Here is a 27,565-nt window from a genome sequence, read left to right on the forward strand (position 1 = left end):
TTTTGTTGTATTTGTTTGTTTTTCATTTCATTATTTGCAACTGTTTCCTGCTTATGTATGCGTTTTTGGCCGTTGTTCCGCGTTTGCACCTGCCGGCCAGGTTAAAGGAGGAGAATATACATTTTCTCATTGACTTCTATAGATTTTTGGACTAATTTTTTTTCAACCGGTGGAGTCACCTCCTGCTGGCAGACTTTCACTTCCATGGTCACTTGGTTTGGCCAGAGGGTCGCTGAGTTGTCTCCTCAACATGGTGCTTTTCAGATACCCAGACTGGCCTTTCACTGGTATCTCCATCTACTGTAACTACATTATAATAATGTAGTTATCCTCTACAGCAGATGGGGGATGGATTTCTTAAAGGTAAACAAAAGGGGCGTACAGTAGTCTGCATCGGATGTGGTCTTCCTTATCAATGTCATGTTTTGAATCAATTTAGCTTATGTGCAATTGGGCATGATGTTTTCATAGTGATTTTCTGGAGCTTGTCCAGTGGCCGACCGGGAACACATTTAATACGACTCTATGATTGCTGAAATGTATTATTAGCATTGGAGCTTGCAGGTTAAGGCAACAATTTGTATTTGCCTGAGAACATTTAAAACCCAGAGCCAGGTGGGGAGATTGGATATGACTAAAATATCTCAACAGCTGTTGGATGGCATAGAAATGCTGTACATATAAAGCTTTGGTTATCTAGATTCATGGGCTGGAACATTGATGGAGACATTCATGACGGCCACAAGTGAATCCTGCTGTTTTTGCTGATCCCCTTGTGACATCATGAGATTTATATTTTAGGTTTTAGATAAAACATACTATAACATTATCCGATATCTAATCTGATCATTTGTGTGACTTATTTCCTGAAAATATGCTACACATATTCATGTCCCTCTCAGGATTCATTTCAGAAATATTGAGGATAAGTGCAGACACCATCAAGCACCAGAATCAGGTCAACAGTACCTACAGGCTAGTCACCCGAGCTAAATAGCCTACAGTACATATCAATACAAAACCATTGTCGCTTAACGTGTCAAATCGACCTGAATTTGTAAGATTGTTAGCATGTTAAACATGTTTCGTCAGCATGTCACATCATGTAAAAACCATCGGTTGACATTAAAGATTTTAAACTTTACCAACAGCCCAGTGCTTGTATATAAAAAAAATAATGGCAAAGACCAATGTATACGTGTAAGGGTCAGAATTAGCAAATTTTATCTATCATTTCTTATTTTCTCTGGTGCCACCAGAATACTTTGAAAGTTGCTGTTTTTGTGCAGTTGCCTCAACATTGTGAATCATATCTATAGTGAGGACTTGTGTGGGATAATGAATTTTACTTTCTTACCCAGCACACGAGCCAAAGTGTTTACAGCGTGGGATGTTTTCTTGTGAAATGTTGCAGGTGTCAGCTGCTGACTTGCATCTCTTGTGCAATCATACAAAAATACTGCACCAACCCCCCCCCCCCCCCCCCCAAATCTGATTGCAGCTAAACATATAACTGTCACTCTAGCACTCTGTATATTCATATAATCTGTCAGACAGCGTATGATTACCATCACTTAAAAGCTTTTCAGGTGAGCATACAGAAAAGTTAGACACATTTAGAATATCCCATTCTTTAATTCTCTAGCAAAAATGCAAATTAATATTGCTTGAAAAGTGCAGTATCTTTTAGCAAAACGAATTATAAACGAAAAATATGTCCATTAGATGTTGTTTAAAAGCAATATTCTTGATCCTCCTCGAATATACTGCTTCTACGATAAATGACTGCTTTTGGAAAATGTGATTTTGGTTCAGGCAAACTAACAAATCACAGATGTAACAATTGAAAAAAATATCTAACTGTGTGTTGCATTAATGATATTTCTGTTGAACAGGAGGTGAAGATGTACAATAAATTACACCAATTGCAGTTGCCAATCCCACGCTGGAGAATGTAGAAGTTTTGGTTACATCAACACCATATTTCCTTATGTACTGTATGCCACAAATAACTACCCATAATTGCCAAGAAAAAAAACTCACATTTGCCAATTAGAATATTTATAGAAAAATCAGTATCAACATGCATTCAGTTTTATTCTGTTGAATTTTTCCAGCGAAGAGCAGCAATTCAAGGGTAACAGTTATTCCAGCATTATTACATTTGTTTAAGAGCATTAATTGAAATCCATATAGGAATATCAGTACTTAATCTTTATAAAAAATAAACAATTGTAAGTGTAAAATTAAGTGAAAAATTAAAGAACAGCAGGTAATAGAAAATGACCAAATTGAACAATTGAAATATGTAACAATGAATAAAACAGTACTTATATACAGAATAAAACCGACAAGTAAAAACATGAAATGAGTCGTAGTGCAGCGGGACCCGTCCAGTCATCTGGAGGAGGGCTTAGAAAGGACCGTTTGTAACATGAGAAATGTTTGATTTAGCCTTTCCTTCCTTTTTCTGAGATTATGGTTTAGCATATGGATATCAAATGTTTTAAATGTAGTTGTACAATTTTGTAAACAATGTCATCTACTTTTTTCCTTATTTGTTTTGTAGTTACGAATGTTAGCAATGATCATCTATATTTCAATACAGCTTCTCAGTTATGCAACACCTCATATATGCTGTATTTCTTATCAATCCTGTGATGTTTACTGACATTAAGTGACAAAGATAACAATTATAGATAATATTGGAATTGGAGCTGCCTAGATTCAAGATTCAAGAACAGTGTTTATAAAAATGAAATGCTCTTTGCATTGCCAAGAGTCAATCAAATGAAATGACATCATCAGTTTGAAAGCCTATTCAAGAAATGATCTGAATATGAAACAGTGCAAAATTATACATCAATAGAAATGCTTTGCGAGTATGATGCTCTTCGATCATTTACTTTTCGTAAACAAATTATTAAGAAATGCATTTCATTCAATCAAGATACAGCAAGACCAATGTCATTCAATGCCATGCCTGCTTATGATATTTCTAATGTACAGTATCTTAGTAAATTATGTACCAATATACATTTGTTGAACAACTATGAGAGTTCATTTTAAGAAACACAAGTGGTTCTGTTAGTGCATCATCCTTTCCTATACTTTGTTCAAGTCATCTAGCAACAGTAAAAATGTATTATTTTAAAGGGTCAATTCAGACATTTAGGTGCTGTTTACACAGGAACGAAACGGGTTGTATCCGCTACTTTTCTCTTTCGTATAGCCCGTTCGTTCACACGAGGCTGTAACAGAACCACGGAAACGGACCCCTAAAATGATAACGGGCCCCAAGGTGGATAGATCTATGGACGGAACGCTCTGGGGGGCCAAACGGCTCCGTGCGTACGCCCTATACGATCAATTCCTAATAACGATGAAGCCATAGCCCCGCCTCTCCCCACCTCCGCTGCTCACTGCTGAAGCATGGTCAGTAGCTACTGCTACTGCTACTGACCATGCTACAGGAGTGGAGTGCACCAGCTGGGCTTAAAAAAGTAGGTCTTAACTCTAACGTCGGGCTTAGCTACGTCCGACTCATGCAACTTTCACACCAGCGCTTTTCCCGCTCTAGCTCCGAGCTAGAGCTTTTCTGGTTCAGCTCCGGATTTCCTTTTCTGCTCCCGCTCTGTTCACACCGCCCAGAGCCCGACTGGTGCTTCCGCTGCTGTGTCATGACGTCACCGTTTACATCGCTGATTTGCTCCCCAACGGCGCTCACAACAACAACAACGGGGGACTGCGTCGGGTTGATGATCGTGTTGCTTTTAATCACACAAAGTCAGATTAAATAAAATAACGACTTCTCCAAGCTTATACTTTTCTCCAGAGTGCCGTGGTTCATTGTTTATTAATGTGTTTCAGCGGCATTTACCGACCGCTGCAGTGCTGCTTGTCCACTGGAGTTTATTCTCCCGTTAGCTCCGGGTTAGCTAATACTTTAGAGCGGCCTCTCTAAAGTATTCACTGTCTGACTGTCACACAAGCAGCTGATACATATCCCCAATTCCCCTTAAGTGAATGTGTGTCAGTCTGAATTGACGCTGTTTGGCATCACAACGCTGTTATGAAAGTGTCTCTGGTATAAAATGGGTGATGTTAGCATAGCAACCGAAGGTAAACTGACTGTGCCGCTGCGGTGTGAACAGGAAAAAACTGTACTTTTCAGGCTCCAGCTCCGAGCCGGAGCTGAAAACGCGTTGGTGTGCACGTGAATACACGCGAAACAGTAATTGTTGCCAAGCAACACACGTCTACATAATTTAACACTCAAACTCCTCCATTCAGAGCAAGCTAAGACTTGGATAACAAAGTCATGGATAACAGAAACCAAAAGAAGAGAAAAATGACGCCCACAAAGAAAGAGGGATTTTACAGAGCTACAGCGTGAACTGGTGGAGAAAGAGATCGTTCGTGTGGAGGTGGAGAGCGCAAAACTGCAGCGGAACATGACAAAATTGAGCTGGAAAAGAAGAAATTAAGACTCAAAATTATAATTCTTAAGAATCCGCAAAGAATCACTGAAGAAGACAATTTGTCATTCACCATTCTCTAATCATATTTGTTGTACTTGTTTTTATATCAATTGCATGTTAATAGTTCTCCAAATGTTTTTATCTAATGTTCTTGTGTGTGTTTTTTGAATAAAATAGGCTATAAAACGGCCCAATGAAAATATGTGGTCACAATGTGAGCTTATTGAAATGCAGCGTTCATATTACAAATATACAGGGCTATATGTTGTTTATTATGTGATTGCGGTTAAGTCGCCCACCGATATCTTCACGGATGCCAGGAGGATTTTGCTGCTTCTTCTTGTGTTGGTAAGTAAATATAATTCCTAAGGCGGCGCTGGAGAGCCAAGGAAACGTGTCTATTAGCCCGACATACAGTTGTGCGATGAACATTAATCATGTCTCCCACAGTATTAAAGTAAAATCTGAGCGCAATCAGCAACTGCAAGGTTGGGTAGAGCGCAGCGTTTCTGTCTGATCCGTTCTGTTGTTGAGGGGAGATCTCCTCGATTAAATCAAAAAGGGCTTGTCTGCCGAAACGAAACCTCTCTATCAGCTCACTGAATAGATGTCCAGTGGGTTTGTTCGATCACGGACGACTCTCGTCTTAATGCCCTTTCGTTGTTACAACATGTAAACAAGACGCACTGCCATAGTTATTTTCCTTCTTGCCTGTTTTACGTTACTATGGATACTAGTCTCTCTTTCCGATTTACGCCTGCTCCATACTAGGCGAAAAGTTACACCCGGGCGCAACGCATACAGGGCTTAAGTCTAAGTGGTGCACTAGTCATAATTTTAGTTTGGTTTTAACCTTCGGTTCTACGTCGGACGTAGAGTTACGCCCAGCTTACGCCCAGCTGGTTGCACTCCACTCCAGATGTTAGTGCAAAATCTACAGCTCCTCTACCACAACCATCAGCAACAAGTGGACATGGAGAATTACATGAACTACATGTTCCTAAATCCACTGCGGAGAATAAACAGAAGGGCAACCATGGCAACCATGCTCGGGGGTCTTCTTCGCTGCTTTTGGTGTATTTTGTGGCGGAAGTACAGCGCCACTTACAGGCCCGGCATATGTACTACAGTATCTCCAGCGGGTCGAGCGGTCTCGTGTGAAGGGACACGTTTATTGAGCCGTATCCGTGTGAACGGAAGACTTATTTGATATCAAATTCGGTTTGTTTGCGTTCCCGTTTAAATGCAGCCTCAGATAGTGCTAAGAGTAAAACAGTTAGGATGTCTTATTATTATAATTAAGTGTATTTGTGTGAACCAACCCTTTACAGTATTATCTTAGGTTAACAGTGCTACAGCCTAGTCCAGTTATTCTTTTTAAACATTATTTTTATGGCCAGAGTACCGTTACAACCACAGTGTTCTCCTCATGACGCTGAGTTAGAGTTGTGTGTACAGCATGAGAGTAGATGTGTCAGCGGGGTTCTTCACGCTCTGAAGCTCCAGCTCCTCTGGAAGGGCTGGAAAGGTTTCCTGAGGAACATGAGGTGAGGTTTGAGTCGTGGGGCTTTCTCAGGCAGTGCAGCAGCTTTGCTTTCCTCCGTGGGAAATCGATAGTTATAGACGTCTGGGTACGACCTCTGGAACTGAAACGGAAAGGATATGCATCATTACAGTATAACTTCATAAAGGGCCTATATTTAATGACATTTCTCTTTTAAAACATATTAGTCCAGCCCTACCTGTTTGAGGCGTTTTCTCTTGTCCTTGGCAGGGAGCTCTCTGTCTGCGATCAGGCCCTCCAGCAGCGCCTGCAGCGGGGTCTGCGTTCCTATCACCCTCTGCTCCTCCGACTCCACCCTGCGAATCTGTTTACAGAAAGCTGGGGAGGCGCTGAAGTCTGTGTCTGAACCCGCGTATTTGATCTGATGGAAGGCACAGAGGAAATGTTGGATACATATTTAGTGATGCACCAACACAGCTGTCGCCCAAAGTACAATATTCTGGATATTTGCTCACTTGTTATTTTATGAAGAAATAAAGGTAAAGTGCATTCGAAATGTTCTTATTTACTGCATTATCACCAGCAAATGATGTAAACCCACAACACTCAAGGTCAAAAGTTATAAAGTAAATAAGCAAAATATCTTCTAAAAACATACAGCCAGTTAAGCCCCTGTCACACTGTCCCGAAATTGACACCAGACGGACACACGATAAAGGAAATGTTCAAATTTGGCTCTGATCGTAACAACATCGGGCAATTCGTGAGGGCATCTTAAAAGTCCCATGTCATGGCCATTTCTACTGATCATAATTCCATTGTTGAGGTATCAGTGTGCGAAAAAGTACACGTCCCACCGTCCGGGACGTGTTATTTACAATATCGGACAAGTAGATATTTCAATTGACTTGTCCGGCGGACAAGTGACGTTTTTCGCCCTGATTTATTGATAAATTCAGTTTACATAAGGCAGAACTCATTCGCAAATTGTCAGTGTCCGCCATTGTTTGTTTAGAAATGTTAGTTTCGGTTCTGCTTGTCGATTCCTAAGGGAATGCATCTCGCCGCTTTCTGTACAGTTAGGGCGGGGCGGGGCAGCGCTGGAAGTGTAGCACAGTGGCAGGGTTGGGAAGCAAAACTCTGTTCCGAGTAGGAACAAATAACAATTGTCCGGTACCGGGATTAATAAGAGTTGTGGGGACAGGAGGCGAGGCCGAGCCCCGCGGACCACAGCTCTCTCTCTCTCTATTCTCCGGATCAGCTGTTCGCTGCATGGTGCAGCTCAGCGTCTCTCTCTCTCTTTCTACACACAGCGGATCCGCTGCCCGTTTAACAGCCTCATCTTTTTCAAACTTTCTTATGTTCTTTCTCTAATACGTAATGAAGGTTATTAAGCGTTTTAGCTCCTGTGTTGTTAATATTGACCGCCATTTCCTTTATGAAGTGAAGCAGCCTCCCTGTGTCCTCGCGCTGTCCTCACATCCCCGGACCCCCAGACTCGGAGGAGCACAGGGATGTCAGTATTGTTTATGAAGCAGGGTATAGAAAGTACATTATTGAAATGAAAATACTATTTATTTACTTTTACAAACAGTGAGCAGCTGGGCAGCTGCAGCATGTAATACACATGCGTAAGGACATGTGTAAGCGTGCAAGCGTCTTTGAGTTGTAGAAAAGCGCTAGGCCTTATTATTAGGCTACTAATAAGTAGCCTAATAATTAATTATTACTTATTATTATAAGCTATTATTATTAGCCTATTATCATTATATTTAAGGCCTAGCGCTTTTCTACATAGGCAGGTATCAGGCAGGTTGCAGTGTAACATCAGAGGAGACTGGGCCAATTGTACATTCTCAAACTGCACCACTTAGAACTAACTAAATAATGAAGAGATTATTTTTATATAATTGTATTCAATAACCATAAGAAATTAAACAGTATGAAGTGATTTGTAAATAGGAATACAGATTTGACTTAATGTTTTCATAAATATATTTTTCTCCCACTTTATCATGGGACTTATTTTTACCCTCTCAAAGAACCGAAAATAACCAGAATCGAAAAGCAGAACCGGAATCGTTCGAATCCAAACGATACCCAACCCTATGTGTGAAAATGTAAAATACGATGGCGAAGAATAAGATTCCAGTGGCCCCAATTTTTGTCCATTCTGGACAAGTGAAAAATGTATTCGGACAAGTAAATTGCCAAACTCACTTGTCCATGGACAAGTACTCTCTAAAAACTTTTTCTCACACTGGGTATACTAGAATAGATTTATATTGTGACATTTTCCAAACTCACATTGGTTTCTCATACAGCATCTCTGTAAAGTATGTGTATTCACTCTCTGTCCTACACGGCTTGTTGGAGCTCCTGCCCCCCCTCCCTGTGAGTAGGGTTGCAAAATTCCGGGAATTTTCAAAGATGGAAACTTTCCATGGGAATTAACGGGAAAAAACTGGGAATTTTCTAAATTGAAGGTTGGCTCTTCATAGGGAACTTAAATATAGTTGGGGAAAGTATATTTTAGCATAATCTTGACTAAAACAAACAGATGCCATTCAAGTACACTTGAATATCCATGCCATAGCACACTTCTTACTGCATGGGCATTGAGACCACACCCCCTACAGGCATTGTGCATTCCTCCACCACATGCACAGATGAGTAATATTTAACTCAACATTCCTGTTTTCGTTCTTCAATGAAATAATAAAAAGCTGTTATGTTCTACTTAAAAAAAAAAAAAAAAAATCTGTTGAAATGTCATGTTTTTTGTTTAATTTTGCATCGAATATTTCCAAAATTCCCCAGCTTAACTTCCCATGGAAGTGGATAGGTGGATAGGTATGGTCCTATACTATATTATTGAAATATAGCATGATAGGTCCACTTTCAATATAGTTGGGGAAAGTATATTTTAGCATAATTTTGACTAAAACAAACAGATGCCATTCAAGTACACTTGAATATCCATGCCATAGCACATGGCTATTGAGACCACACAAAGGTTCGCAACAGGCTCAAAAATGTGAGAGTGGAAAAACTGGTTGGCATTCGGGCAAACCTAAGGCTCTTTGAGCCTGACACAGAGCCATCCTCAACAAGGCTGGACAGTGACACTGAAGAGGAAGACTCAGAGTGTGATATTGATGAGGCCCAGGAAGAGCCCATTGACTGAAAGGGTTTAGCAAAAATGCAGAGGATCGCTTGATGGAAAATTTGCATGTTTAATGGGAATTTTTGGAGGGAGAAGGGCTCTTTTCATTTAATATTTTGAATGGGACTTTGTGGGGATCTCTGGATGGGGGATGCATTTTTGTTCATTTTTTAATGAGTGGGGTTGGGGGGGATGAGTAATATTTAATTCAACATTCCTGTTTTCGTTCTTCAATGAAACAAATAATTGTTCAATAAAATAATAAAAACTTCTGTTCTACAGAAAAGAACTCTTGAAATTTCATGTTTTTTGTTTAACTTTGCATCGAATATTTCCAAAATTCTCCAGCTTAACTTCCCATGGAAACTTTCCGGAAATGTACCGGAAATGTTCCGCCCCTTTGCAACCCTAGTTACAATGGCGTTAATATTCTGATATTGTACATTTTGGAGGCTGAATTCTGATTGGTTAGGATCTAGTCTCTTAATAATTGTCCCGTTACCCATACAGTGGCTAACTGGTTACAGTGTTTCCCCTACCATTGTCTTGGCGGGGCGCTGCGCCCTGCCAACGGAGCCCCGCACCCTACCTGAAATTGAAGGTGCTATTTTTTTTATTTACATTTTTTTTTTTATTATTTAAAAAAGAAATATATATATATAGCACAAAATTGCAACTGAAGTAATCTATCTACGGTCACGTTTCACATTGAACATGTGCTCTTTTATTAAATAAACTAAACGCCTATGTTATTTATCCAATGTGCATGTTTCAGTGTCCACTGCCTTGCGTATTCACATTCACATTTGAACTACAGTATTGAATTTGACATAAAGCAACAATGAAACGCCAGCAGAATAATAGTCTAATGAGATGGCTGAAAAAAAAGACAGGAGATGTGAGTTGGTTTATTCAGTAAATTAGCTCAGGATAATTGGATGTTCTGTCTACACCTGTTGATGTGAGGCTAATGCAGGATTTGCTAGCTTGATGCTACCGGCATTTAGCGGCAGTTACTCAACAAATTGTCACTTAAAATGTATCGTCAGCAATGTATGACAAGCAGACTGCTTGTTTAATGTTAGACTCACACCAATAGGTCAATATGATCATAACACGATTGCTTTCATATCAGAGATCAGATGAGGTAGAGCTGCCTCCAGCAATAAAGGATGAGGCAGAGAGAAGCAGCAGCAGCAGCACAGGGTTGCAGCAGGTATGTTATGCTGTAGTCAGGTGATTTAAATGTATCAATGAAAGGAAGAAGTGTAGGCTACATGATAAGAAGGGAATACAGTTTGAATTAAAGTAATAAAGTACAGTGTAACACGGTACTTTATTACTTTTTAATGTACAAATACTTTGTTACTGTACGATATCAATAACAATAATCCACAGCTCCTCTCTCTGCTCCAGAGGATACAACATTTTCGGGGTACCCGAGCAGCACCCTGCCAAGGCAGTAAACCTAGGGGAAACACTGTGGTTATACATTCTCCCCAGAACCGTTTAAGTGTGATCATTAAGGGGCTCCTATTATGCATTCCTGTAGTATGTTATATAGGTTTCTGTGCATGTAAAGGGTCTGCAAAGGCTAAAATCACAACATTCCCTCCAGAGGGAGTTTCTCTCCCACCATCTACAGCTTCTCATTGACAGTGGGGGAGTTTAAGCCTGTGCTTCCACTGTTGGATGAAGAGATAAAATTAAGCATTTCCAAACAATGTTGACAGTCAATATAGACTGTGTTCTATTTTTTATGATCTGCCTGCCAAAATAAAACACATGCACACATCAAGATGAACCAAATGTGCACAATGGCTAAAATAAAAGGAACAAGAGCCCTCTGACTGCATAAGGCGATCAACAGAAAGCACAACATTCTCAATCAGCCTGTCACAAGTTGAATGAAGTTGAGCGTAAATTCAATCCAGAAAACCTACCTTCACCTTCAGTCATTCTCAATTCCGTGTGTGTGTGCGTGCGCACGTGTGTGTGTGTGTGTGTGTGCGCGCGTGCGCACGTGCGTGTGTGTGTGTGTGTGCGCGTGCGCACGTGCGTGTGTGTGTGTGGGAGAGAAACTCCATATAGAGGGAACTTGGGGACTTAAGCCTTTGCAGACCATTTACACGCACAAAAAGATATCAGTATTTTCTTTCTTTTCATTTTTTGAATAGATTGCAAAGTGGCAAAGTATTATAACTTATTGTTCTAGCAAAGGGATTGCACAATTGTATTATTATTTTTGGGCACACAGTCTTATTGAGCATTGTTTTATTATCAATGGTCTAGCAAAGTGATTTTTTTTAAAAGGGATTCTCATGTTCATATTGATGTATTTAAAAATGTTTTAACTTGGCCATTACGTGACTATTTGTGTTGGGGGGGGGGGGGGGGGGACTTTTTTTTCCCCCCCTGACAGAAAAAGTTTGAGAACCACTGCACTACAGTAAAGGCAGAACCCCAAAAAAGCACAGTAGGGCCCATTCATTCAAAAATCTTTGAACTACGAACTAGCTTGTAAACGCAAAATGGTATTTGTTTACAGATCATGTAATTAATAATTTAGTCAAGCTTTTCAAATGAGGCGAGGGGCAGAGAGAGCTGCCAAGAAACATACACAAACAGAACAGCAAAATACAAAAAATCCAGTGAATGTGTCACTAAAGATGCTGGAGACTAAACCATCAAGAGGAATACAGTTAATGCCTAAAATGTTTCCAACTCTTAATAACAGAGAGATCCATGGCTTTATGAGGCTTTCATTAATATATTAATGTCTCCCCACTTCCCCGCTTCGTGCTTGGCAAGAGGATGGAACCATCCGGCACATTGAGGCACAGATAAGTCTTCGTCACACAGTCATTAATTAATTGAAGGCTTAGAGAGTGAACTGACTTGAGCTCTCTTCAGGTGGGACAGGTGCTCCTGGACCTGGCTACGCAGCTTTGCAGGGACTTGGAAGATGGTATTGTGGTGCTCCATCATGAAGGTCACCAGTTTGGTGGAGAGCAGCTCGTCCAGGTCCATCTCATCCACAGAGCCCAGGACGCAGTGGGAGAACATCTGCACCATCTGGACCAAACACAACGAGAGAAGAGTTAGAGACCATGATCCACCAATAAAGTCTCAATCAAACAACACAACACAACAAATGTTAACTTTATATATTCTGAATTGCTGATAAAACATCCGATCAGATATGCCTGTTTTGAATTCAGTGAAAGGACACTCATTTCAGACCTCATGATTCCATACTGCCGGTAGCAAATAGCATCTAGGGCTGTATTGTATGTATTTTTTGTAAGTTCTTTTTTTATTAATATAAAGTCCATGCTTATTTTTGTGCACAAACAGAAAGAGCTTTTTAACCGCAGTGTTTTTTTTAAAGGCTAAACACTAAGAAATAAGGATTGAAACATAATTACAAAAATGTTGACTTTTGAAATTGACATTCCTCGTGTAGTCTGAAATGTTTGCGAAACTAATAATTATAATAAAGCCATTACTTGAATGCAGTTTTAAAAATAGTATAATACAAACTAGAAAATTCAGAGAAATGTTGACTGTGTGACTGAAACTTGGCTGCCGATGCTAACATTACCCCCGCTTTGTAAGTATTAATAGCCAGGGGTGCACATACAGTAACTTGTACGCAGGTACGCATGCGCGGTACAAATCGGAATTGCGTAACGTCACTTGTGTCACTACGCGCCGTTGCGTACCTCAAAACAAAAACACATATTTCGGGAGCTGGCCGAGCCGCGCAGGACATAATCGACGGTCCTGTAAAGCTTTACAGGAGGCAGATCACCGGACAACAGAGTTGGTCGCCGTGTGTACACACTGACAGGGTTAACGTCAGTATGAACAACAGAATTGTGCCAAAACTCCGCCAACTGGCTGGAGTGGGAGACTCCCCTGTGCACATTCTGTGCCCCGCGCACACACTGGAGAACTGCGCAAAATCAGACGACGCTGAAGTTGGCTTCCGATTCAGAGCATCCGATTCGGCAGTTAAGGGGAAAGTTAAGGGACAATTAATTTACAGCGCTGAGCGAACAATCCTCCGTGTTTGAACCTCTTAAATCGCTGCATAGCCGATTTATTTGGACTGGATTATCCCAGAGAGTCTAAATATTATTTATAACCCAGTTTGAGATTTGTGAAACCTTTATTCTATTTGGGAAAATACAAAAAAGGGAGATTTCAGTGCTTTTTTCACATGTAGACCACATTAGACCAGGTCCTGATCTAAAACCACTAGACCTAGACTCATCAAATCTGGACTGGATTATGCCAGAGGGTCTAAAGATTATTTATAACACAGTTTCAGATTTGTGAAACCTTTATTCTATAAAACCTTATACCTTATTATACCTTAAAACCTTATCTTAATTCCAAGGGCAGCGGTCAGTGCAGCTGACAGTAATACACCTCTGTGCTGCTCACATGCTGAAGTTGATCAGTATGAAGTTGTCCATGGTTCAGTGCAGAAAGGAGACACAACTATTTTTTTTGTACTGTTTTGGCCTCCTTCAAAATGCTACTGTATTTGGCCAGGTATTGTCAATTTCAAGGTGTATGGTTGGTACATGTTTTTTCATCAAAGACTGAAACTAATAGGTGCAAGAAACATCTCTCAGCACTGCAGGAGGCCATACGGACACAGAAGTCAGAAAATATCAATTTCAAAAATGAAGATGAAGACCACACACCTTCTGAGTTTTGAAGACATGCACAGAGCTCTCACAAAATCATCCCCTTTTTTTTGCTCCTATCAAAGAGGTGGTCACACAAGCACAGGAGGAAGCAGGGAAGGAGGATGACGCAAACGGAGAATGCCGGCAGATCCTCATTATTGTGAGACACTTGTGGAAATAATTCTCCATTACACTGGTACTGTGCCTCTTTGGACAGGTCTGATGCTTAAAGATCTTGGCAAAACCTGTGACAGTAATGCTGTTGTAGAGAACTGGTTCCGCACAAAGAAAAAAAGTGATCCTTTCATCAAAATTGCACAGATGAGCAGGAGACTTTCTCCAGCTACAGCAAGAGTTTGTGGTTGGAAGACTCAAGGGCGTTGCAATAATGAAAAAACAGGTGCATCCTTCAAAAACATACGCTGAAGACAAAAGACAATCTGAGGGACCAGAGACACTTCCTCTGTCACAAGAGGAGACATGGAGGAAGCGAAGTAAAACGCAGAAAAGAAAGTCGAAGTACTTCAGCCCCCCTACTCCAACTGCTCAGAGAAAAAAGTATAAACTGTCTGAAGCAAGGGAAAAGCAAAAGGGATGCTGTCCACATTGGGGAGGAGAGGGAACAATTGGACAGCAAACTGTGTCAATGACAAACACTTGCACAGTGGACAACCTCCTGTACACCCTGCATCTCGCAATAAAAAGGAGACATTACATGACATTTAGCTGACACTTTTATCCAAAGCGACTTACAATAAGTACATTCGACCAGGAAGATACAACCTTGAAGAAAACAGAATCATATAAGTACATCAGGTTTCATAGAGCCAAACATTTCAAGTGCTACTCAACCGGCTTTAGATAAGCCAGCCCTTTATTATTATATAAGTGCTTTGTTAGTAATTCAATCGCTCGAAGTGGAGTCTAAAGAGATGAGTTTTCAGTCTGCGCCGGAAGATGTGTAAGCTTTCTGCTGTCCTGATTTCAATGGGGAGCTCATTCCACCATTTTGGAACCAGGATAGCAAACCCACGTGTTTTTGCTGATGGGAACTTGGGTCCCCCTCGCAGTGCGGGTGCAGCGAGCTGTTTGGCTGATGCAGAGCGGAGTGCACGTGCTGGGGTGTACGGTTTAACCATGTCCTGGATGTATGAAGGGCCACATCCATTCGCAGCATGGTACGCAATTACCAGTGTCTTAAAGTGGATTCTAGCAGGTTACTGGAAGCCAGTGAAGGGAGCGGAGGAGCGGCGTGGTGTGGGAAAACTTTGGAAGTTTGAAGACCAGACGAGCAGCTGCATTCTGGATGAGCTGCAGAGGTCGGATGGCGCAGGCAGACCAGCCAGGAGGGAGTTGCAGTAGTCTAGGCGTGAGATGACGAGAGCCTGGGCCAGAACCTGCGCGGTTTTCTGGGTCAGGTGGGGACGTATCCTCCTGATGTTGTAAAGAGTGTATCTGCAGCAGCGGGTTGTAGCAGCAATGTTTGCAGTGGAGGACAGTTTGTTATCTAGGATCACACCCAGATTCCTTGCAGTCTGAGTCGGGGAAACAACAGAGGTGCCGATGTTGATTGTTAGGTCAAGAGTTGGACAATCTTTTCCCGGAAGGAAAAGCACTTCAGTCTTGTCAAGGTTGAGCTTGAGATGATGAGCAGACATCCACTGAGAGATGTCTGCTAGACAAGCAGAGATGCGTGCGACGACCTGGCTCTCTGAGCGGGGAAAGGACAGAATTAGTTGGGTGTCGTCAGCGTAGCAGTGGTATGAAAAACCATGCGGGCTAATGACTGATCCGAGCGAGTTTGTGTACAAGGAGAAGAGGAGGGGACCAAGAACAGAGCCCTGATGGACCCCTGTAGTTCATTGACAAGGGTCGGACTCGGACCCTCTCCAAGTTACCCTGTAGGTGCGGTCTTTGAGGTATGAGGTGAGGAGGGAAAGTGCAGAGCCTGAAACTCCAAGTTTTTGGAGAGTGCTAAGGAGGATCTGATGATTCACCGTGTCGAATGCAGCAGACAGGTCCAACAGGATGATGACAGAGGAGAGGGAGGCTGCTTTAGCAGTGAGCAGTTCCTCAGAGACAGCAAGGAGGGCAGTTTCTGTTGAGTGACCTGCCTTGAAACCAGACTGGTGCGGATCCAGAAGGTTGTTATGATGGAGATAACAGGAGAGTTGTTTAAAGACAGCGCGTTCAAGTGTTTTAGACAGGAACGGGAGGAGAGGGACAGGCCTGTAGTTTATAACATCAGACGGGTTGAGAGTGGGTTTCTTTAGGAGAGGGTTTACTCTTGCCTCCTTGAGACTGTTTGGAAAGAATATCAGGAGCGATAGTCTGAAGGAGGTTTGAGGGGATAGGGTCCAGAGGACAGGTGGTAGGACGGGCAGAGGTAACGAGGGTAAGAACCTCACTTGGAGAGAGAGGGGAGAAGGAGGTCAGTGTGTGGGTGAAAGGAGGTTCTGGTGACCCAGCGGTGAGTAAAGGTGAGTCAGAAAAAGAAGAGCGAATATTATCAACCTTTTTTTTTTAAAAGTAGTTAACAAAGTCGCTTGACAGAAGGGAGGAGGGGCTTTGGGGGGTTCCAAGAGGGTGGAAAAGATTGAAAATAGTTTTTGGGGATTGGAATAGGAAGATTGGATCTTATCTTGAAAGAAAGTGCTTTTTGCCTGAGAGATGGAAGCAGAGAAAGAGGAGAAGAGAGCCTGATAGGTTAGGAGGTCGTCATGGTGTTTGGATTTCCACCATTTCCGCTCTGCTACCCGAAGGATGGTTCTATTAGCACGCAGTAGGTCATTTAGCCAGGGAGAAGGAGGGGACTGACGAGCCTGCCGAGATGTGAGAGGACAGAGAAAGTCCAGAGAGGATGAGAGAGTAGAGAGGAGTTTCTGCAGCAGAGTTTGGAGGCAGGAGTTGGAACGAATCAGAGGAAGGGAGGGCTGAGAGCACCGATGAGGCAAAGGTAGAGGGCGAGAGGGAACGGAGGTTACGGTGGACAGGTTCAGAATTAGAAGAGATTAGGTTGTTATGTTTGGAAATGGGTAGAGAGAATGAAATGAAAAAGTGATTGGATGTGTGGAGCGGGTTTACAGAGAGGTTAGAAGTAGTGCAGTTCCTTGAGAATATGAGATCAAGGACATTGCCAGCGTTATGAGTTGGTGGGGATGGAGACAGTGAGAAAGCAAAGGTGGTTAACAGAGATGTTAGTTTGTCTATCTTCCCTGTCTGGAGGTTGAAGGTATAGTGGTTTTAGATCAGGACCTGGTCTAATGTGGTCTAGATTTAAAAAAAAGCTGAAAAATCTCCCTTGTTTGTATTTTCACAAATAGAATAAAGGTTTCACAAATCTGAAACTGTGTTATAAAGAATCTTTAGACTCTCTGGGATAATCCAGTCCAGATTTCATGAGTCTAGGTCTAGTGGTTTCAGATCAGGACCTGGTCTAATGTGGTCTAGATTAAAAAAAAAACATCAAAATCTCCCTTTTTTTATTTTCACAAATAGAATTAAGGTTTCACAAATCTGAAACTGTGTTATAAAGAATGTTTAGACCCTCTGGGATAATCCAGTCCAGATTTGATGAGTGTAGGTCTAGTGGTTTTAGATCAGGACCTGGTCTAATGTGGTCTAGATTTTAAAAAAAAGCTGCAAAATCTCCCTTGTTTGTATTTTCACAAGTAGAATAAAGGTTTCACAAATTTGAAACGGTGTTATAAAGAATCTTTAGACTCTCTGGGATAATCCAGTCCAGATTTGATGAGTCTAGGTCTAGTGGTTTTAGATCAGGACCTGGTCTAATGTGGTCTACATGTGAAAAAAGCACCGAAATCTCCCTTTTTTGTATTTTCACAAATAGAATAAAGGTTTCACAAATCTCAAACTGGGTTATAAATAATATTTAGACTCTCTGGGATAATCCAGTCCAAATAAATCGGATATGCAGCGATTTAAGAGGTTCAAACACGGAGCATTGTTTGCTCAGCGCTGTAAATTAAATCTCCCTTAACTTTCCCCTTAACTGCCGAATCGGATGCTCTGAATTGGAAGCCAACTTCAGCGTCGTCAAAATCAGCTGATCACAACGTTCACGCTCTGTGGTCAAGCTGCTGCAGTTTTATTTACGACAAAGTGGAGTAAAACACGCAGTTGCAAATTTCCTCAGGGTGTTAATGGAAGAGTTTGAAATCAGACAGAGGTCGAAGAAGTACTCAGACCTTGTGTAAGAATACTCTGTTACAGTAAAAGTCCTGCATTAAAAATGTTACTCAAGTAAAAGTAGAAAAGTATGAGCATCAACATATTGTTAAAGTACAAAAAGTAAAAGCAGTCATTGTGCAGATTGGTCCATTTCAGAATAATATATATCATATGTTTTATAATGATTGATCATTAAAGTGTTATCAAAGCTGGTAAAGGTGCAGCTAGTTTGAAGGACTTTGTATACTGCAAGGTAGCTTGTGAATTTACTCCAGGTGGAACTAAAGTCTGATTCAACACTTGATTATATTTCACATCATTCATCCAGATCTGTAAAATAACTAAAAAGGTATTAAATACATGTAATGGAGTAAAAGTACACCATTTACCTCTGAACTGTAGTGGAGTAGAAGTACACAGTAGCATCAAAGTCAAGTAAAGTACAAGTATCTTAAATTGTACTTAAGTACAGTACTTGAATAAGTGTACTTAGTAAATTCCCACATCTGAAATCAGATATGACTTCAAGTCATGTGATCATTTCTTAGTATTTGATCCTTCAACCTGGCCTCATGAAATGCAAGGACTTAACAATTTTGGCAACAAGTTTTGGAGAAAGCAAGTCGGAGGCTTAAAAAGAGACAGGGAGTTGCATCTTTATCGTCTTCATCATCTAGCATGCAAGAAGTGTAAATAGAGGACAGAGAAGGAGACACTGAGGAGGACCACGCTTCTTGTGGGGTGAGTACCAAATGCTGTCTCCTGGCACTCATCTGAGTAACTCACTAAAAAAAGTTATGTGCACCCCTGTTAATAGCATTAGTTGTATTATTGAGGTACAACAAAGAATATCCATTCATTTTAGCTGACTATTTGTATTATTATTTTAACTGTTTATCCATTACATTTTTGGATTCTTGTACCACATTCCTGCATCGTTTCTGAACATCTTTAGATTACCACTGGATTTAGTTAACGACCGACAGGTGTGTTCAAAGCGTTTCCACGGCAACGCCCTGCCTGTGATTGAGAGACAGCCTGTCGGGGATTGTATTGACAATATTGTGCTGCATTATTGCTTCTAAGTAAAAAACTGTAACTCCAATCAGCTAAATATCCTACCCGAGTATTCAGGATACCAGATGAACACCGATGACTCTGTGTTTGCTATATGTAAGTCCGTTTGATTAAATCAGCATATTGTTGTGGCCGTGACAAATGTCCCTACATTATGATCACCAAATTACGTATGAAGAGTGAAGATTGTGGCCAGCCGAGCAATAATTGGGAAACAACTCTTCAGATTTTCCAGCTCCTCTCCCCTCTAGCCGTGATGTCACCCACTCTAACTCTTAACTCTCCCATACACACCCATTATAAAATGGGAAACAGTGTGAAATGTTCACAAAACGTAAGCTGCGACTACGTTAGAACCGTACTAGCTATCAAAAAATATCCAATTAGTCGAATGAAGTCAATTCTCTCGAGAACCGTTTAAACTTGTAATTTCTGTTCTACGTTAAAGTATGCGGAATCTGTATGGGGTCGAAGTGGGTTGAATTTTTTTAGCTCTGTTCAAATGGATTTCCCATTCATTCCTATGGGACAAATGATTGCAGAAAAAGCAACCCGATCCCAGTCATTCCGCACGTTTTGATGTGTTTTTTGTGTATTTCGTGTCAACACTGCCGGACGAGTAGCATGACAACATTTGTGGCGGAAGAAGGAGAATAAGATGAGATAAGTATGTCAAATACTAGACTGTGTGTGGCTTCGCCAGTCACACAAAATGATATTAGTGTAGCTCCTTGTTATCTGCCACTGTGCACAAATGCCGACTTTAAACAGAATGAATAGACATGCAAAAAAACACCAAAAAAAAACAGCTTGGCTTCAAATTTAATTTGAATGCAATAGAGCTGCAACAAACATTATCTTTGCACTCTAACCCTAGGGATTTTTTTCTATATCGTCTACAGATCCCGACTGCTTTGTATTCCAATTCACATTTTTTTAAAGATTGCCCACTTTCCATTATATTTTCACAGGTACCATGATATGACTCTGAACAAAAAATATTCCTCTGTGCCCAGAGGCTAGAATGTGTGTGTCCTTGCCCCCCTTCCATACTGTGTTAGAGTTCTCTATAGTGTTTTTTTAATTAAATACAAATATACAACAACTATAGCAAACCAAACCTCTTCTATGCAAAGTGTTATAAAAGGTAATGGGGACTTAAAGTGTTTGTTACACTGTGTCCTTGAAAAGTCACACAAACAGAATGTTAAAACTTTGGATACGTGTACCAGTGTGCGGGTGGCGATGGCGTCATTGAGGGGGGGCAGGTGGGGATTCTGGCACACCCGGGCCATGAGCCGCAGGAGAAGCTGGAGGCGTCTTCTGTTGGGGGGGGGCAGTAGGAGGGTGCTGAGCTGCAGAGCTTCAGTAGCCACCTCCTGCTGCTGCTGCAGACCTGCAGAGACATGAGGAAGAGGAGAGTCAAACACACACTGTGCACACACATATCAGTAGATGCATGTGGTGAAGCACTCACTGAGAATGTTGACAAAGACTTCGTAGAGATGGTAAGTCAGCAGTGGTTCTTTGAGCCTCTGGAAGTAATCCGCTACTGTTTTCAGAACATCCCTCTCAAAACCAGGATACGCCGGCTGTTTGCTTCCATTGCCATTCGGCCCTGAGAAAGCACACAGAATGCAAGACAATAGCAAATATACAGTTATCCCTGTTATAGCAATGTATCCAGATTTATTGTAATTTCAACTCAACTGCATTACATTTAAGTGATATATTCCTTGAAATGTAATGATGTGACTGCAATGAACTTTCACTATGGGGCCTCTTTGCTAGCTTTGATCCATGCCTACGAAAGTGCTGTTGGCATGGGAAGATTCACAGGGAAGAATGTGCGTACAATCCCTGCTTCTTTTTCAGCACCTGCCTCCGTGTGTGTGTTTAGAAATGGTGTGTTCTGTATTGTTCAGGATCAGTTTCAGGCATCTCTTATGAACACATTATTTGTTCGTCTCTCACTTTAAGGACATTCACATTGAATGTCTACGACAAACCCCAGTTAATGTGATCGTGCAGATCAAAATGCAAACCAGCTACTTAGGTTTTTATGGTTTATGTGTGCGGAATCACTCACATTATGTAAACAGTTAAACTCAAAGTAAGATATCTACCATCTGGAACCTACTTTTTCAAAATGATCATTAGTGAAGTAACTGTAGCATAAGCTCTCAGGTTTAACATTGTACTTATGTCCTTGAGGTGGAAGACTCACTGCAGTCCTGAAGCAGATGGTGAGTTTTTTCAAAAGTGAGTATAAAATGTACACTTACAATTGGCGAGGCATTTCATTGCTGATACCACCCAATATGGCATGTCCTCTGGAGATGCAAAAGAAGATAGGGGGAGTTGTAATATATGTTGCAACAAAACACATTTTCTTTTTTTATTGTGAAGCAAAGCATCATACCTGCTTTGTTCTCCAGTACGACTATGCCCGTCTTATTCACGCTGAACACGTTGTGAACGATGTGCTTGCCGTTCACATGCGTAGGGTTTAAAACGCCATCCAGTGACTTTAGGCCCAACACTCTCTGTAAACTGAAACAAAAGAGTTGCCATTAATTATCTAGAGTGGTGAACATTGTAAACATCCCTATCTGCATGGTATTGCATATATGTGTGATCTGGCTCTCATCTCCACATTAACACAACACCAGAAACCTCCTGTGGAGTTGGGTCTAAAGGCAAACAGTTAACATGTTAATATTAAATATAAGCCAATTTAAAAGAAAAAGTAAGTAAGTGTCATGGTAAAAAATGTGTTAGGGAACCACTGATTTAGAGCAAATGTTAAAAACAACATGTACAAATGAAGTGTTTACGAAAAGTTCTGGATAGGTTACATACTGCTCAGCTGTCATTGATTTCCATATGTGGTCCACTTGCTTCGTAGTTATCTCCTTCCTTCGTATGAGCTTGCACTCATTCACATCCCCAATAGCAACACTGTGCCTCTTATTCCACAGATCTGAGGTCTGATTAAAAAAAAAATGGATACATGAATGAGAAAAGGTTACTTTTGACTTAGATTATGAGGGCAGAACAAAATGTAGGCAGTGTGTAACTGCCTAAAGTACAATACAATTGTACAAAAACAAACAGCATTCATGTTAACAAATAACACACATTTCATTTCTGTCAATGTTTGAATCACATGTTAACATTAATCGTTTTTTTTTTTCAAACTGTAGTTTTTGTTGTCGTTCCACAGTATTGTATTGCACTGTTGGTGTATAGATTTCCACAGTTTCTTTCTCCATAATGCAAATATAGTGAACAAAGTATTAGAAAAGCCCTTCAATATAATGCTATTAAATATATCCATAAAGCTGCACCATAAAATGAAGTTCAACAAATAAACTTCAGCTGCAGTAAGTACAAATATAGGCCTCTTGTAATGCCTTACCTCTCAATGCACTTTGCTTTAAAAGTGCAGAATGACTGATTACAGCTGTAATTGCATCAGAGTAGAGACTTGAAATCATCTCCTCTTGCCATTTGCTCTCCATGAATACGCTTAAGCGCATTAAGCCCTGCGTGAGTCTAGGCAAGGCAGTGGAGCAGCTGACACATATTTGTCTTCCTCTCACCATGACAGAAGACTTCAGTGGTGCTATGTTTTCCCGCTGAGGTAATTCTTCGTAGTCATCCCAACGAATGAGTCTGGGAAGGTCACCGCAGTCTCTAAACAGAGGCTTTGTTGGGAAGGATTTCAGGGGAGACAGTGGGGGGAACCTGAAGAGAGACAACAGCACTGGGTTTAGCTGAAACAGATGAAGGGGCCAACTCTATAGAAGCAACAACAACACTAATATAGTGTTGGGAAGGACACATTTATTTCAACTTAAATTGACTACCCAGTACAAACACCTGATAACCCTTATTTGAATCATTCTTTCATAAGATCATGTCAAATGCTCAAAAAGCCTAACCCAGACTTATTTTCCCCCATTTGACTGAGCCAAGAACGTGATGCTGCTGTGAGGTGTAGGATTGGAAGCGGGACTTAAGGTAAGAGCAAGAGCAAGAGCAAAAGCAAAAGCGCTCTATAGAGTGGTGCAGGAATGAGTCCTAGAACCCGTAAAGGAGTGAGCATTTCACCACGTCTGGTTCCCTCACTCGAAGTCAAAGGTTTATTGAACTCATTTGTTGTTCGATGCCTGTTGTGAGGCCTGTTGAACTTAGAATATGTCAGTAAAAACTTAACCATTAATGTCTGAAGCTTTTCCTTGTCTTAAAAATGATGTTTGCTAACAAGTTACTAAGATTAGAGTACTAAATGTCATCTCGCTGATCACAAGTTTGTTAGCTTAGCGGTGGTGACACGAACCTATGCGACATTGATGTCATTGGTTTATAGCCTAACGTTAGCTTTCTACTTCTGCCGATTGCATTCACTCTTCAACTATAACAACATTTGTGGTCAAATGTTTAGATTATTCTGCTGAATAAAACATGTATGTATCATAAACGTGTTCGCCACAGATCTTATCTTCCTTCAATATTGTTAAATCCAATGGAATAATCCCATTACTTTATGTCGAGGGAGCATTTGCGATGCTTCCCTGTCAGCCTTAAAAAATACGACATTAATGCACCACTCGTGCAACACTTGTTGCGTCAAATACCATGAACAACAGTAGGCCTACAAGGCGACAATTAAGTACCTGTACAGATGGCCATTGTCTTCAAAGTCCTCGTTCCCGTGGCGTCCTTTGATGTCTTCGATTACATGAGCCTTGAGGAACTTCCTGAGCAGCTGCAGAGTCTGGTAGCGAGTCACTTCGGGCCCAAAGTTGTAATTGCGCCTCAGCAGATCGTGCAGATAATCGACAGCCTCAGCTCCTGTGAAACTGCAATCATAGGAGCGGAAGTTCGCCCAGTGCCTTCTCAGCGGCAAGCCTCCACGGAACAGTTTAATGGTTTCATTCCACTGCAGAGAAGGGAGACACATGTGACAGAGGGAGGGAGACAATGTGGTGAGACAAATGCTGAGAAAACTTCTGCTACAGACAGTGAATTCAGATGTGTTTGTTTGCAATCTAGTGTAATACTGTAAGATATGACATGTAAATATGTCACTTAGGCTGCTTCTATGATAGACAGTGTTGCCAGATCAGATGGATAGCCTCACTCAGTAAAAAAATACCTTAAATCATAACCCACCAGAAACTACATTAAACCTTCACATATGCAATAGAAGGTTAAAAAGATCCAAATCATACAAAGTTTAATGTCTGAATCAAATAACCAAAGATAAGGGTGCAGTCAGTCAACGATAACTACATATAATAGGTCAGTGTTTCCCATACATTGATTTATTTGTGGCAGGCCGCCACAATTAAATATCATCCGCTACAAATGGATCTCATAAAAAAAAAGAAAAAAAAGAATGTTGGTGGTCTAATCAATGGATAGTGAGGTGGGCTGATGATCGGAAGGTTGCGAGTTCAAATCCCGCCTGGAACCCCACTACGTGTGCGGTGCGGTGCCCCCACAAATAGAATCAAATTCTGTGGGAAACACTGGGTCATTAGCTATCAGTTAAGATTAATTAAATTGTACAACTTGTAAAAATCAACTATTTATAAATGAGTGAACACAATCATTAATTGGATCGACCATAACATTTACATTACATTACATGTTACTTGTTAGGCGCTTTTATCCAAAGCGACTTGCATACTCAATACTGTGGACAATCCCCACAGGAGCAATTTGGGGTGAAGTGTCTTGCCCAGGGACACAACGACATCCTGACTGCAGTGGGGTTTGAACCTGTGCTCCCTTGATCCGAACACCAACGCACAACTCCACTGCGCCACACGCCTCCACCAAAATGACAGGACTGTTTGGTAATATTTTTTCCACAATATGTTCAAAAACCAGCAAAATGTTGACAAAAGCATTCAAAATTTCATTTTCCAGCCCAACGCAATTTTCCCCGTCCAACTTAATGAAACAAGCCCATTTGGGAGGAAACCAACTACATAGCAACACTGCTGATAGAGCCCAGATAGCAGCATTTGATGCATTCACTGGGTTCCTGTTTTTAATATTATTGAGGCTTTGTTACACTGTTCTAGTAACTGGGAACACAGACATGCATATAGAGCTAGTTGTAGTAAAACAACTGTGCATGTTACTAATTTTATTCATACAATATTATGTTGCAGCAGTAAATATGTGCACATAACTAGTCTCTGAATAGTGATTCAAATCACACGCAGTATCCAGACTACACTCATCTAGTCATCAGAAGTAGTAGTAGATAAAAAAAGAAAAAAAGAAGAAGATGGAAGTAGAGGGATGGAGCAGGAAATGTTGGTTTTTCAAGGTCATTACAACCCAGGAGATTATCACACTGTTGTTTGAAGCAAATTACTGCCCACTTCTGTTGGTCCGAATTTTGAAAATAAATAAACGTCAAATGTGGAAAATTGAAAAACTTGAGACATTTAAAAGCCAATAAGTAAGTCTGGAACCAATTGGGGGAAGAGGCACAAGTATTCTTTCATTAATAAAGAAAATCTCTTGGCATGTCTCTCCAGCTCATCTGTATTTTTTGTTGAAGTGGAATGTGTGTCTCCTGAGAAAAACGGGCATTGGGGGAAAATAAATGTTTTTACAACGTACTAACTTTAGTTTGTTAAGAACACTTCAATAAACTGTATTTCAACATGCTCCATGCTGTATGAGACCTAACTCTAGATGAATAAACTAGGCAGAAAACAATCAGGAAATTGTAAAAATAGTATGGTACACCATTTTTGTTTTTTTCAAGTGCACTGTCAAACTTCATCTCATTATTATTGACCAAGCAGAGGGCTTTTCTAAAGAGATTGTCCTGACATGGTAACAAAGACATGTTGACATTGTCACAGAAAGAAAGGCAGAGGTTCAAATAATAAAATGGACAATGGCTGAATTCCATTAAGCTGCTTTTGTTTCAGGACCCTTGTATTGTGCATGCTGGAGACTTAAGTGGAACACAGCGCTTCTTAAATACATCAGGAACACCTGTGCTTTTAGTATTTAAGAATTAAGTGAGTGCTATCAAAAAGGCTCATGGAGAACCATGTGGTTTGTAAATAACTCGCTGGGATTCAAATGTGCCTTTAAAAAAATAAAATGCCAGCCTGTTGTTAATGTAGTATGTTCACTATTGCATGTAACAACATAAAGATTATGTGTGTGGGTGTTGCATTAATGTAAGCCATGCAGTAACTGAATGGTGTTGAAAGGGGTTACATATTCCAAAAAGCCAGAAACAATAATGCATGTTGTGATTTTCTTTAACATGTAATTACATAGCTGATAGTGACTGCCAAGGATGCATGTTGCATTAGCACCTATGATTAGCACAGAGAATACATTAGCACTCCATTAACCTGGTAGATACAGCAATTTCCCTTTACGTAAACACTTGGGAATACTTATGTAAATGGTGTGATTATAAATGATAAACAACACTTACTGCATAGTTCTGATGAAGTCAGGTCAAACACAGAAAAGCAGAGCTGAACTTTTTCATAACAAGTTGCTTTGGTTGAACATACATTTTGAGCCCTTTTAGTAAATGTCCTATTATTTGGTGCCTACTATTTAAAACGCGTAAACTCAGTGACGTTACCAGAGCGCAAAAGTAAAACAATTCTTAGCTTAAAACGTAATGAAATTAAATTCAATGAAGGCTGGAAAAGTACATTATGTAACGCTTCCAACATGAAATGCACATAGCAAGTTAATGTTAACGTTACAACTTAGCGTACAGTCTCACATTCACGTAACATTTCTCTTTGCTCTGCTAACAACAGACTCACCAGCTTGGTTGCCCGGTATGGACCCGTTCCAATAACTTTACCATTCATTCTTATAGTGAAATCCCGATTCCCTCGTATGAAAACATGGAGATAAATAACTTTTAGAAGCTTTTAAAAAGCTTCAGCTGCCGGTGAAAATGCAGCAGGCTAAACCTCTTAGCAGAGACGTTGCTGCCGACTTTGAATTTCCTGCGTCACTCCATTTGAACGACGTGATTAGACAGCGGGCTGGTCACGTGACCAAGAGGAATGCAGCATTTGTCAATAGAGATAGAGAAAGACAATAGAGAAAGTGACATTCAACCAACTGCCGCTTCTTTAGTGCTGCTTCCACTACTAATATACTAATAAGCTACAATGCTGCAACTACTTCTATTATAATATAAACTTTACATATTGAGAAAAGTATTCAAAAACTGTTAACAGAGGGATCCCGAAACAGAGGAAACCACATATGTATATTTGAAATGCAGTTTTACCATTTTTTTAATCCATATTATAAACGTTAAATATATAGGCAGGGCCGGCCCAACCCATTAAGCGACATAAGCGGCCGCTTAGGGCCCCGCAGCCACTGAGGGGCCCCCTAGCAAAAAAAAAAAAAA

At 40.7% G+C, this 27,565-nt stretch overlaps 1 protein-coding gene across 1 annotated transcript; it reads right to left on the minus strand.

The window, feature by feature from the left end:
* Nucleotides 1–2,044: 2,044 nt before the first annotated feature.
* On the minus strand, nt 2,045–27,125 carry LOC307047609 (DEP domain-containing protein 1B-like). Its single transcript, XM_079694615.1, has 11 exons — nt 26,961–27,125; nt 23,805–24,070; nt 22,728–22,872; nt 21,985–22,112; nt 21,545–21,675; nt 21,408–21,455; nt 20,600–20,740; nt 20,352–20,518; nt 12,050–12,226; nt 6,224–6,406; nt 2,045–6,127 (listed from the first exon to the last, which is right to left on the minus strand). Exons 1-11 carry the CDS (start codon nt 27,006–27,008, stop codon nt 5,969–5,971), a joined length of 1,593 nt encoding a protein of 530 aa, XP_079550741.1. The 5' UTR covers nt 27,009–27,125; the 3' UTR covers nt 2,045–5,968.
* Nucleotides 27,126–27,565: the final 440 nt, after the last annotated feature.

The sequence above is a fragment of the Notothenia rossii genome (assembly GCF_949606895.1).
Source record: "Notothenia rossii genome assembly, chromosome: 7".
NCBI lineage: Eukaryota > Metazoa > Chordata > Actinopteri > Perciformes > Nototheniidae > Notothenia > Notothenia rossii.

Bases quoted from the DNA above. Each gene is read 5' to 3' on its own strand.
- LOC307047609 (XM_079694615.1), bottom strand. From the start codon at position 27,008: ATGAATGGTAAAGTTATTGGAACGGGTCCATACCGGGCAACCAAGCTG. The intron at 24,071-26,960 runs GTGAGTCTGTTG...CCTTCTCTGCAG, and splicing joins CATACCGGGCAACCAAGCTG to TGGAATGAAACCATTAAACT. The intron at 22,873-23,804 runs GTACTTAATTGT...GTCTCTCTTCAG, and splicing joins GACAATGGCCATCTGTACAG to GTTCCCCCCACTGTCTCCCC.